Source organism: Mesoplodon bidens (genome assembly GCF_964165515.1).
Source record: "Mesoplodon bidens genome assembly, chromosome: 18".
Taxonomy (NCBI): Eukaryota; Metazoa; Chordata; class Mammalia; order Artiodactyla; family Ziphiidae; genus Mesoplodon; species Mesoplodon bidens.
Genome location: NC_138175.1, coordinates 53,643,992 through 53,657,473, shown reverse-complemented (window position 1 = coordinate 53,657,473; position 13,482 = coordinate 53,643,992). Strand labels below are relative to the sequence as shown.

Here is a 13,482-nt window from a genome sequence, read left to right as displayed (position 1 = left end):
GAGACCAATCCGGGCCCTTCCCTTCCCTACTCTGGCCCCGCCCCTGCATCCAAAGCCCCGCTTCCTTCCCTGACATTGCGTTCCAGAGTCTACTACACCGTCCCTGGCTCCGCCCCTTTCCTCCTCTGCCCCCGCCCACACCAGCCCTACCCCACCCCTCACCATCTTGTTCACGATGACGATCTTGGGCCCCAGATGTTTGTTGACCGTGAAGATGTGCAGCAGCCTCAGCGTGAAGATCATGAAGTCGAGGCAGAGGACAGTACGGCCCAGGTCATACAGTCCTGCGGTCAGCCTGGGGTATGGCAGATGCGGCAGGGGTCACTCAAGGGTTACAGGGTGCAAAGGAAAACCCCGAGTCTTCCCAACACCAGGCTGAAGGTGAGGATGTGGCCTCCCCAGGGCCAGACCTGGGACCACCCCCCCACCCCCATTCGCCCGGGATTTACTCAGATTTAAAATTTGGCACCCGTGACAGTGCCAAGCTGGGCCACGCAGGGCGCTGGTACCCATTAAATAATGGCTGCATGAACAACGGCCTTAGCAAAAAGCTGGGAGGTCCCTGTAACAATCAAGTTGTGAAAACTGCAGGAATATTTGTCCAACCTATACAAGGCAAAATATAGAGAGTTCCAGCAAACCAATAAGCAGGAGACAAACGACCTAACAGGAAATCGGATAAAGGATAACAACACACAATTCATAGAGGAAGGTCAAATGGTGAATAACATCAGCAATCCCTATGGGGAAAATAAAAATTGTATCTCTATTTTGCATCATGTACTTTAACTTTGAAGGGATTAAAAACCTAGAGTAAAAGGCAAAACATCAAAATCTTAGTAAGAAAATATAGAATTTCTTCATAAGCTTGACATAAGATAAATGTCATATGAGAAAAAGAGTCTTATATACAAGGCACAAAATAATAATAAAGGAAAAGACTGAATATTTAACTACTTTGAAATATAAAACTCATGTGTATTAAAAGATAACATAAGGGGCTTCCCTGGTGGCTCAGGGGTTGAGAGTCCGCCTGCCGATGCAGGGGACACGGGTTCGTGCCCCGGTCCGGGAAGATCCCACATGCCGCAGAGCGGCAGGCCCGTGAGCCATGGCCGCTGAGCCTGCGTGTCCACAACGGGAGAGGCCACAATAGTGAGAGGCCCACGTACCGCAAAAAACAAAAACAAAAACAAAAACAAAAAAAACAAACAAAAAAAAGATAACATAAATATGATGGACAGAGAGAGGCAAAATTTTCTGCCAAAAATACATAGCCTAAATTTGATCAGGAGGGAATACCAGACAAACTTAAACAGAGGCAAATTCTACAAAATAACTGGTCTGGACTGTTCAAAAGTGTTAAGATCATAAAAGCCAAAGATGGACTGAAAAACTGTGCCATATTAGAGACAATTAAGGAGACATGACAGCTAAAGGCAACATGGAATCCTGGATTGGCTCCTGATCCAGAAAAAGAACATCAGTGGACAACTGATGAAATTTAAATAAAATTTCCTGGTTCTGATAATATAAGATGTTAACACTTGGGGGATCTGGATGAATGGTGTATGGGAATTCTTTGTGCTGTTTTTGCAAAAATTTTTTATGTCTAGGGGTTTTTCGAAATGAAAAGTTAAAGAATAAAAGAATGTTTAAAGAACATACAAAAGTGAAAAGACAAGCTGCAGACTGTAAGAAGATACTTAGAACAAAACCACCAAGGATTGGGATCCAGAGTATAAGGAGAGCACCTACCAAAAAATATATACATGCAAGAGATCGATGAACACAATAAATTAAAAACTGGGGCGAAGGATATGAAAAGACAGTTGACAGAGTACATGTGCCATTTAGATATGAAAGATGCCCAACTTACCCAACTAGGAGTCAGGGATGCATAAATTAAAACAAGAAGAGGTCATTTTCCCCATCAGATTGGCAAAACGTATAAAGGTTAAATTGAGAGCTACAAAATTTTAAAGATTGAAAATATCAGGTATCATCAAGCATGAGGACTCAAGGGGGCAGTGTCTTACCCAGATGGTGGGTGTGTAGCCGGAAGAAGCTATTTTACAAGGAAAGCATTCCACATCAAGAATACACATACCCTTTGACCCACAAAGTGTACGTCTCAGATGTAAACTGTTATTACTTTGGAATAATAAAAAATTAGAAACAACTGAAATCCCTTCCCTTCTGGAAGGGATTGGCAAAATAAAACGATTCATCCATTCAATTCTGGAGAACACAGGAAATTTCTCCCGTGTAAAATGAGATTTTTTGGAATTTTTTTTCCTGTCCAATAATTCTTCCCCCCACCTAAAAAACGATGAGCTTGACAAAAATGTCTAAAATATCACTGGTATTCCTAAAGGGTGGTAGCAAATGGTCCTAGCCCTTTCCTCTCAGAAGATACTTTATACAAAATAAAAGGAATAAACAGAAGCACAGTGTTGTACAAAACTTTCTTATCTTTCTGTTTTAATAAATTATTCATGTCGAATTACTTTGTACCATTTTTAACACAGCATAGAGGAAGCATACCTCTCAGTGTGTCAACTGAGAAAAGAGTAGGGGGTCATTGCTGTCAACCATCCAGATTATAAAAGGGGGTGTCAGGACACTTCATCCCCTGGAAATTGTCACTAAGTTGTGACCACAAAGTTCTTTGTCTGCTCTCTTCAAAAGCAGCGGTGTCCTAACAGGTAGGACTTTATTTAAAAACAAAACCCAAAAAAATAACTCACCATCAGAGTACTGGACCCAGAGCAGCTAATATCTGATTATAACTTGATGTTATCTCAAGTAGAAAATGAAAGACGCTTTGTAGAGAAATTTTGGGCCTAATTCTCTCTCTTGAAGTCCAGAATTTTTGTCCCACTGCCTCATGAAAGGAATTCATTCATTTATTAAATCTGGCAAGAAGAAGTCTGTCTTGTCTGCTTTAGCCAGCGGAGACTAAAACCCCTTCTTCAGGAGTCTGATGGAACATTTTTAAAGAATAAGGAATATTTGCAAATACTGACATGGAAAGAATGTCAGGACGTTTTACAGAGGAAAAGAAGAGGTTGCAAAAGAATAATAAAACATAGTATCATCTGTGTATAATATCTGTGTATAAAAGAAGTAGGTAAATGCATAGAAAAAGAACAGGCAGGATGTGCACCAAACTGTTGATGGAGGTAACTGCTGAGAAAAGGAGGAAGCTTGAAATGGCTGAGGAAGATAATCCGTTTCTGTTCTGTGCTCTTCTTCATTTGAATATAATCTTGTTCAATAAGGACGCACTTCTGCATTTCTTTGGTCATAGACTATATTCAAAGATGTTTTAAGTTGCTGGGAGACAAGATAGATGTGGCTTGAGGAGCTTATAATCTTGTGTGAGGAGAGAGACAGCAAAAGCCATGGTCAAAGCACTACTGGGGGGACTCTCAGGATGTTATAGGAACACAAAGAAGAGACCCAGAGTCTGGGTAGGAGAAAGGAAGACCTCCAGAGGCAGAGACAGCAAAGCTGAGGCTGAGAGGAAGTGTAGGAGTTGGCTTGGCCAAGGAGAGGAGGGAAAAGTGTTTCAGGAAGGGGGAACAGCATGTGCCAAGACCCAAAGACAACAAAATTTATTCCCAAGGACATTTTGATTTGCCCTTTGCCTCTCTCTGGCACCACACAATACAATCTAGAAACTATGGAAGAAATGAACTAACATTATATAGCCCAGTCTGGGCAACAGAAAATATTTGAGGGTAATTCCGCACAGTTAGTTTTTTTTTGTAAATTAGCTAAGAAATAAGCAGAAACAGTCAAGATTTTTATGGAGTAAAAAGTTGACAAAGCATTGAGGCCTCCCTGATGAAATTTAAAATTATGAAATTTGACCCAGGAAAACCGGACATGCAAGAAATAAAAGCCACAAAGTAAAATTCACAAACACAGACCCTAGATTTTGGCAAAATTTGATAGGACAAAAACACAAACGTTGAACCAAATATTTGTTGTAAAACAACCCAAACAATAATTAATCAAGTTGAAATAATTTCAGAAACTGAAAAAGAAAATAATTGAAACTACTTTCACTGCCCTGCAATGTAAAATCAATCAAGGCAGTTTAAAGTAACTAGAAAATAGTTCCTTGGTAAGAATCCGTCAGTACTGGTAAAATTCTGATTGCAATTTTATAATTACGCAGATTCAAAATACCAAGGATCATGGTCAAAGCCACGGGCCTTGTGAAGAAGGAACTGCAAGTCACTCTCAGACGTCTAAGTCGGAGTGTAAATGAAGAAAAGAGAAAGAAATCAGGGAGGCAGCCCTGGCAGAGAAGGGCAGGGGCTGAGACTCTGTCCACGGGCACTGGCAAGCCCCAAGAAGCAGGGAGAGACAGGCCAGCTCTGGGTGTAGAAAGACCCTTGCGGGCCCTGTGGGGGATGGACTGGAGGGAAGAGAGGCTGGGGCGAGGGTCCAGGTGGGAGAGGCAGGCGTGGAGATAAACAGGGGGATGAGACAGAGAAAGTCAGGTGCCAGGAGGATGGGGCCTGGGACCCAGGGCTGTAGAGGAAGAGGAAGGAGGAGGTGAGGGTGGCACTCGGTGTGTGGCCTGATGTCTGGGGTCCAGGACAGGGGTGCAGCTGCAGGGCCATGTTGAGGACTAGAGAAACATCCTGTAAAGTCCAGATCTAGAATGAAGAGCAGTGGGGTTCTCATTTTATCCTATCAGCCCTAAAGCCAGATATCCACATGTGAGCAAACGGCTTACAGAACATCTTTAGGCAGTACTTTCAATCAAGATGGGAATTTTTTTTTTTTAAACGAATAAGCAGAGGCTTCCCTGGTGGCGGAGTGGTTGAGAGTCCGCCTGCCAATGCAGGGGACACGGATTCAAGCCCTGGTCCGGGAAGATCCCACATGCCGCAGAGCAAGTGAGCCAGTGCATCACGACTACTGAGCCTGAGCTCTAGAGTCCGCGAGCCACAACTACTGAAGTCTTCGTGCCTAGAGCCCGTGCTCCGCAACAAGAGAAGCCGCCGCAATGAGAAGCCCGCACACCGCAACGAAGACCCAATGCAGCCAAATTAATTAATTAATTAATTTAAAAAAAAAAGAATAAGGAGAGTTATTTTAAAATTGTGAATCACTATATGTATACCTGCAACTTATATAATATTGTACATCAACTACACTTCAATGAAAAAAAGAAAAGAATAAGTGGAGTTGGATTTAGCCTCTGCCTGCCGCAGGGAAGCCAAGAGTTGAGACCCCCAACCCCACCCCTCACCCCCATCCCCACTCCCACGCCCCCACCCCCAGGAAGGAAGGGTCAGAGGTCGCCATGGGCCAGGAGTGTAAGGTCACAGGGCACTCACCGGCAGCCCACGCCCAGGAGGAAGCAGGTGAGGGCCACTATGTCGCACTGGTTCCAGGCGTCTGAGAGGTAGAGGTGCAGGCGGCGGCGCAGTGGGGCCTGGTGGGTGTCTTTCCTGGGGGCCCCCATGGCCAGGCTGCCCAAGCTGTCACCCAGCCCCTGGCGGAACTCCTCGCAGAGCAGGGTGAAGGCCCAGAAGTAGAGCAGCAGCTCCAGGGCGCTGGGTGTCTCGGGCTGGAAGTCGATGAGCAGCACGTGGGTGAAGAGCAGCAGGAAGAGGAGGTAGCTGACCACGTAGCCCATGAAGGAAGTCACTGGCGCTCCCCAGAACTGGGGCCAGTGGCGCAGGCGCCGGGGGCACCCCGCACAGCAGCTCCTGCGGCTGGGCGGCCTCAACACCCCCAAGGGCATCTTCTCAGGAGGGTCTGTGGACCTGGGGGAGAGAGGGAGAGAAGGGAGAAGGGCTCAATCTGACTTCTGCACCTGACTGTCACCATTATCAGGACCTCTAAACTTTCATATCCTACTCATCCTCCTTTCCAGACATTCCCCACCTTCACGACTTCTGACCCTGCCTGACCTGAAACTAAGTCTGATGTCCGCCATCACCTTGACTTTTGACCCCTGTATCTAATTTCTGACCTCTGAAATCTCCTACCATCAAGACTGCTGAGCTTGCACCTGACTTTTTCCACCTTTCTGACCTCTGGCCTCTGGGCTGACCTCTGACTCTTGTCTGGCTTTTGTCTCCAAGTCCCTCTTCTTTCACCTTCACAACCTCTGACTCTCTGTCTGACCTTGGACCATCTATCTGACCTCTGGCCCTCAAATGGGACCTCTGACCCCCTCCCTTTCATGGCCTTGGTTCCCCAGGTTTGACAACTCCATCCCTGAATATTAACTTCTAACCCATAGATTCTGATATCAGATTATCCAGCACAGTTTTCTCCGATAACTCTTCCTTCCCTCTATCTGATCTCTGACTGTACAGCCATATCTAACTTCTAAGCTTCTAGGTCCACATATCTCTGACCCTCCTCCCCTGAGTTCTGATCCTCTGTCCCAGTTTCATCCTAACTCTTAATTCTGACCTCAAATCAGAAACAGAAAAATGAATAATACAAACAATAATAAATTCAGAAAGCTAACAGGAAAAATAAACTGGCTTGGAAAGGCATCCTCTCTTTATAAGTGGAAAGTGGAAAGAAAACCCCAAAGTGGAAACAACCCATATGTCCATCAGATGTGGTAGATTCAAACAATGGAATATTATTCAACAATAAAAAGGAATGAAGCACTGACACATGCTACAAAGTGGATCAATCTTGAAAACATGATGTTAAGTTAATGAGGCCAGTCATAAAAGACCACCTGGTGTATGACTCCATTTATATGGAATGTCCAGAACAGGCAAATCCGTAGGGACAGAAAGTAAATTAGTGGTTGCCTGGGACTGGGAGAAGGGAGAAGTGGGGAGTGAGACTGTTAATGGGTACAAGATTTCTTGCTACAGTGATGAAAATGTTTTCAAATTAATTTTGTGATGATTTTACAACTCTGTGAATATACTGAAAACGACTGAAAATTGTACACCTTAAATGGGTGAACTGAATGGTATGTGAACTATATCTCAATAGGGCTGTTCTTTTTTTGTTTTTTTCAGGCTGTTCTAAAGAGAATAAGCAGGGGCTTCCCTGGTGGCGCAGTGGTTGAGAGTTTGCCTGCCGATGCAAAGGACGTGGGTTCGTGCCCCTGTCCGGGAGGATCCCACATGCCGCAGAGCGGCTGAGCCCGTGAGCCATGGCCGCTGAGCCTGCGCGTCCGGAGCCTGTGCTCCACAACGGGAGAGGCCACAACGGTGAGAGGCCCATGTACCGCAAAAAAAATAATAATAATAAAAATAAAGAGAATAAGCAGAAAGAACAGTAAAAGCTAAAGAAAGTGAGATGCAGAGACGAGAACTAGCTCCCCAATAATAAGAGAAAACAGACCTGGTAACAAAAATATGTGGTGGGTCAGAATGCTCCCCAAAGTCTGCCATCTTGAATCACCTCCAGGCAGGAGACACACAGAATCCTGGATGCTTCCCTGGAGGAGAAGCATCCAGGAATCTGTCCTTCTACAAAGCTCCTCAGGGAGGTGGCTTTCTACAGTGACTAAAAGCACAGATTCAGGAACAAGAAGATCTGGTTTCAAATCCCAGCTCCACCACTGACCAATCACATGATCTGAGGTGGGTGACTTAATGCCTCAGTTATGTCTTCTGTAAAATGGGGATAATAATGGACCCTATAGCATAGGGTTGTTGAGAGAATTAAATGAACTGATTTTCAAAACAATTTAGCACACTGGCTGCCCACTGTAAGTGTTCTATAACCTCAGCTATTGTCATCATCATATGGTACAAATGTTGGGAACTCACCAGACAAGGATACCCCTATGGATCCTGACATGGGGACCCTCTGTCTAATTTTTTTCAGTGGTCCAAATTTTTTTCTTAGTATGCTCTTCTACCTTGACAAATATTTCGTATTCTTTGTGCATTGTCTCAGAAAAAAATATGTATATACATAATACATTTAAATTTGATTTGTTTCACAGCAGTTGGTAGGTTTTACAGACTTCTGGCAGTCTGATTATGTTTCTAACAGTTACCAGAAACACTTTTTCTTCTGGAATATTGGGGCTGAGGTTCCTCCCTGTTCCCATTCAGATGATTAAAGTAGAGATGGAGGGTGCAAGATGGGGCCTCTTCCTCTGTTTCTCTATTACCATAGATTTAGACCCTTATACCTACACACACACACACACACACACACACACCCACCATTCAACAAAAGAAATAAGTGTATCAATAATAGCAGTAGTGGGCTTCCCTGGTGGCGCAGTGGTTGAGAGTCTGCCTGCAGATGCAGGGGACACGGGTTCGTGCCCTGGTCTGGGAAGATCCCACATGCCATGGAGCGGCTGGGCCTGTGAGCCACGGCCGCTGAGCCTGCGCGTCCGGAGCCTGTGCTCCACAACGGGAGAGGCCACAACAGTGAGAGGCCCGTGTACCGCAAAAAAAAATAATAATAATAATAATAATAATAGCAGTAGTAATGCTAGTCCCCATTAACTGAGCACTTACTTTGTGCCAGGCACTACAATATGCACATTTAATACACATTATCTCCATGAATCCTCCCAACTGTTCCATCAGGCATTGTGGTATATTGTATTACTGTGGACCAAATATTTTGGTTTCCTCCCAGTGGGAGAATTAATAGCTAAGAAATTATCATATGGCTAGTTTTCGCCAATGAAATGTGGGCAGAAGTGACATGTGTCACTTCCAAGTGGAGGCTTTAAGGTCCAGAACCTGATTTGCCATGTCTCTTTTCCCTCTACCATGAGACCAGCAACATCTCAGCTAGGAGGTGTTTGCTTATCCCAAAGTGGAGACCACGTGGAACAGAGCCACAAACAACCCAAAAATGGAGCGTGAATGACAATTAAATCCTCACTGTTGCCAGCCCACTGAGAGTTTGGAATGCTTTGTCATTGCAGCATTACTCAACCTAACCTTCTCTTTACAGCAAAGAAAGCTGAGGCTCAGGGGTGAAGCCACTTACAAAGGCAAAGTCGGGATTTGAACCCCGCTCTGCTTGACTCAGAGCCAAGTCCTCCAGCACCTCTGCTCTGCAGAATTAACAGAAGATTAATAAATATTCAATTTCATTTGCTTAGGACTGATTTTTATTTATTTATCATTATATTTTTTTTAATTTTTTTTTTTTTTTGCGGTACGCAGGCCTCTCACTGTTGTGGCCTCTCCCGTTGTGGAGCACAGGCTCCGGATGCGCAGGCTCAGCGGCCATGGCTCACAGGCCCAGCCGCTCCGCAGCATGTGGGATCTTCCCGGACCGGGACACGAACCCACGTCCCCTGCATCAGCAGGCGGACTCTCAACCACTGCGCCACCAGGGAAGCCCAGGACTGATTTTGAAAACACCTTCATGGGTACCACAGCACAGAGATTAAGAGCAAAGGCCCTGGAGTCAGAAAGAAAAAAATTGGCAAAAGATCCCTAAAATGAACCAAATCCACCCAATTCCACTTGCTTTATCAAGACAGAAATACATGTATCATGAAGCAAATTGATTTTCAGTGAGGAACTCCTTGGTGGCAGAACCAAAGTTGAACCAAGCCTTGAGCCTGGCATTTGGGAAACTTCCCCAGTATTTTCAGTGGGTTCATGAAACCATCATCTCCTGAAGCCCCACTTCTCCCCTCTGGTCTTGCTCCCATTACCTGGTGCTCCTGGAGCTGCCTAGGGTGCCCCCTACCCCCGCACAGTGCTGGTGCTTCACTCACTTGCCAGGCCCTTCCCCACTGACGCCCCTGTCCATGTCAAATGCCAGGTCCTTCTGCATGGGCTCCTCATCGGGCTTCCTGGCATGGAGGGACACACAGAGTGAGAAATAGGGGGAGGGTAGGTGGGAGAGGAATTCTCTAAGCCAAACTCAGTCACTCAGAGACATTGCAGGGAATGAGAGGTATCATCCCAATGTGACCTTCCCCCCAGAGCTATGGCCAGAGGGCAGAGGAATTGCCCCTAGAGATACTGCAGAAACCCACCCCCAAAGCTTGCTTCCCACAACATGCTCCCAGTCTGGGGGAGGGAAAGAGAATGAACAAGGGTGGGGGAAGCACTGGACAGACCAAATAGAAAGGCAGCCAGAATTCAGCAGGAAGTAGAGACTGATCTCCCCTCTCCCCCTCCTCCTGCCAATCTGACCCCAGGGGACTGACCTGAAGGTGATGAGGTTGGTGTAGATGAGTGGGGGGCAAAAGAAGGCGAGAACCAGGGCCCAGATGGGTGTGGTGCTGTCCATCTCCCCCCACCACTTCTGTGTCAGCAGAGACTGTGGGGTGTGGGGAGGATTAGGAGCCTGAATCTCCCCACAGCCCTCTCCAAAGACCCCAGACCAGGATCAAGCCACACTCCAGAGCACAGGGCAAATGCTCACTGTGAGGGCCGTAACTATTGGGGGTGGGGGGAAAGGAGTCAAAGGCAAGGAACACCTGTTCCAGATTTTAGTAGAGTTAAACAGCCAACATCTGTTAACATGATATACCAGATACTGGGCTAAGCACTTTACTTAGATTAGCTCACTTAACCCTCACCACACCTCCAGGGGGACAGGTACTAATATTTTCTCCTTTTTCACAGATGGAGCACAGGAAGGTTACAGAAGAGGCAAAAGCTGCAATCCATGAGTTTAACCACCATTCAAAACAAAGGACTCTGGGAAAGTATTTGAAGTACCAACAAATCATTCCAAGAAGTGAAATGGGACTTCCGGCTGTGGGTAGGCAAAACTTCTTGTATCGTACTGAGGGTGGGACGCTCTTTGCCCCTGTCAGATTTAGATTACGGAGACCGAGAGTGTTTTCAGAATGTCAGGATTAGCAGGATGGGAGCGGCTATGGGGGCACACAGGTCTTCCCAAAGGAAGGGTAGGATTTCCTAAACCAGAGTTTGTCTGTATCCAAAGCACTAGGTACTTGTCCAGTGATGCCACTGTAATTGCTGAAGCCTGGCAGTGGACACCTCTTAAGGAAATGGGAAGGACTTCTTGTGTGAGAGGTGAGACTTCTTACTACAGTCCCGGATACTCCTATATCTGGAATAGAACTCTTTTTTGTTCCCTACCCAGGGATTGAACCTGGGCCATGGACGTGAAAGCACCACCACTGGACGCCAGGGGATTCCTGGACTAGACTGTGTAGGAGGGAGGGCTTTCCTGTGGCAGGGTGTGAGGCTTCCTTTGGGAGGAGCAACCCTTCCAGGGGAAGGCTGAGACTTTCTGGAGAGGGGTTGTCTCCAGGGGAGAGGCTGGTCAAGACCATGGACTGCCCACCGTGGCAGGGGCTTATCCTCCTGACTTCCCACAGTCCAGCTGAGAGCTGTTTGGGATGTTGGTGTATCAGATGCTCACCTGTACCCCATCCTGGGCAAAGAAGGCACGAGCATCAGCCTGCATGGCAAGGTGGAGGCAGGTGGCATCCCCCCAGAGTGGGCAGCGCCAAAGGAGCAGGTGAGCAGCCCGTTTCTCGCTGCTGCGGTAGCATTTTCCAAAGAGGTCTGGGTGGAGGAGATGTATGTGAGAGGGAGGAAAAGTAGTAGGAAGACGGTGTGAGGGAAGAGATGAGGGGATGGAAGGGGAAGAGGCGGAGTGACGAGAGGAGGAATGGGGAGTTTTACCCCCTTCATGGCAGCTCCCTGTCCCTGCCCCGCCAGGCACCCATGCCCCACGCACCAACACCCAGCCCCTCAAACTTGGCTGCCAGGTCCTTCCTCCGTGCTGCCTCCTCAGCCTCAGTCTCCAGGCGCCCCAGCACTCGCAGCAACAAACAGGCCCCAAGAGCTGAGGCCACGGAATTGGAACCCTGGAGAGACAGAGACAGGCCTCAAGTAGCTGAGGCAAGCAATAGATACTCTGAACAGCTTAGGAGAGAAGAGGGAAGCAGCTGGGGAAGGAGATGCTTGGGGGATTAAGGGGTTTTAAAAGCTCCTATGGGGAGTTCCCTGGTGGTCCAGTGGTTAGGACTCTGAGCTTCCACTGCAGGAAGCACGGGTTCGATCCCTGGTGGGGGAGCTAACATCCCTCATGCCACACAGCACAGCCAAATAAATAAAGAAGTAAAAATAAAGCAAAGAAATAAAAAGCTCCTACATGTACCAGGAAATCTAGAAGGCTACAAACATGACCAAGACTGGATGCATGCTCAGAAAAGACTGTGGAAAGCCCTAAGCTTTCACCTCTGGCTGACCTTTAGGCTCAGCAAAAGCAGGCAGTGAAGGCTAAAGCCAAATTGTAAACAGCCTGCCTAAGTGTTGAAAGACAGCTCCACAAAGAGCTAACCTGCAAAGTGGAAGAGCTTTATTCCCCCACCCCTGTGCATTTAAGGGAATCTCTGTCAAGCCACTAGCTGACCACTAAGCTAACAGAATGGGATTTCAGTGGCCGTACATGACGAAGAATACAGACTTTACAAAAATAGCTTAGGAAAGTCACTAAACAAACAACAACCACCCACAACAAGCAGCAACAACAACCCCTGAAGGAATGAGTTAAGCTGATTTCCAAAGTTGCCATCTTATAATATTCAAAATGTCCTGTTTTCAACAACAACAACAAAAATTATGAGGCATGCAAAGAAACAAAAAAGTATGACCCATTCACAGGACAAAAGAAATTAGGAAACTTAGCCACTGGATTTACTAGAGAAAGACTTTAAATCAACTGTCTTAAATATGCTCAAAAAGCTAAAGGAAATTATGAACAAAGAGCTAAAGGAAGCCAGGAGAATGATGTCTCAGCAAATAGAGAATAGAAATAAAGATATAGAAATTATAAAAAGGAACCAGGGACTTCCTTGGTGGTGCAGTGGTTAAGAATCCGCCTTCTAATGCAAGGGACATGGGTTTGAGCCCTGGTCCAGGAAGATCCCACATGCCACGAAGCAACTAAGCCCACGTGCCACAACTACTGAGCCTGTGCTCTAGAGCCCATGAGTCACAACTACTGAGCCCGTGTGCCACAACTACTGAAGCCCACACCCCTAGAACCTGTGCTCCGCAACAAGAGAAGCTACCGCAATGAGAAGCCCGTGCACTGCAATGAAGAGTAGCCTCCGCTGGCCACTAGAGAAAGCCTTCACGCAGCAACAAAGACCCAACGCAGCCAAAAATAAATAAATAAATAAATAAATAAATAAATAGGAACCAAATAGAAATTCTGGAGCTGAAAAGTGCAATAACTGAAATGAAAAATTCATTTAAAGGGCTTAAGAGCAGCTTTGAGGAGACAGAAGAAAGAATTTGTAAACTTGAAGATAGGTCAATTGCGATTATCCAGTTTGAGGTGCAGAAAGGAAAAAGAATGAAGAAAAATAAACAGACCCTAAGAGATCTGTGGGACACCATCAACCATACCAACATATGCATAATGGGAGTCCCAAAAGGAGAGGACAAAGAGAAAGGGACAGAAAGAATATTTGAGGATATAACATACTAAAACTTCCCCAATGTGATGAAATACATGAATCTGTACATCCAAAAAGATGAAGAA

General features: G+C 46.1%; 1 protein-coding gene across 2 annotated transcripts in view; it reads right to left on the bottom strand.

The window, feature by feature from the left end:
* Positions 1–13,482, bottom strand: part of TRPM4 (transient receptor potential cation channel subfamily M member 4) — a 36,611-nt gene that overhangs the window by 5,430 nt on the left and 17,699 nt on the right. For both annotated transcript variants that reach the window (XM_081215872.1, XM_081215871.1), the window contains exons 13-18: positions 11,668–11,797; positions 11,347–11,492; positions 10,157–10,269; positions 9,719–9,796; positions 5,364–5,795; positions 163–295 (exon numbers count right to left, since the gene is read on the bottom strand). In XM_081215872.1, coding sequence (XP_081071998.1) covers positions 163–295; positions 5,364–5,795; positions 9,719–9,796; positions 10,157–10,269; positions 11,347–11,492; positions 11,668–11,797 — 1,032 coding nt within the window. The remainder of the gene's footprint in view (positions 1–162; positions 296–5,363; positions 5,796–9,718; positions 9,797–10,156; positions 10,270–11,346; positions 11,493–11,667; positions 11,798–13,482) is intronic.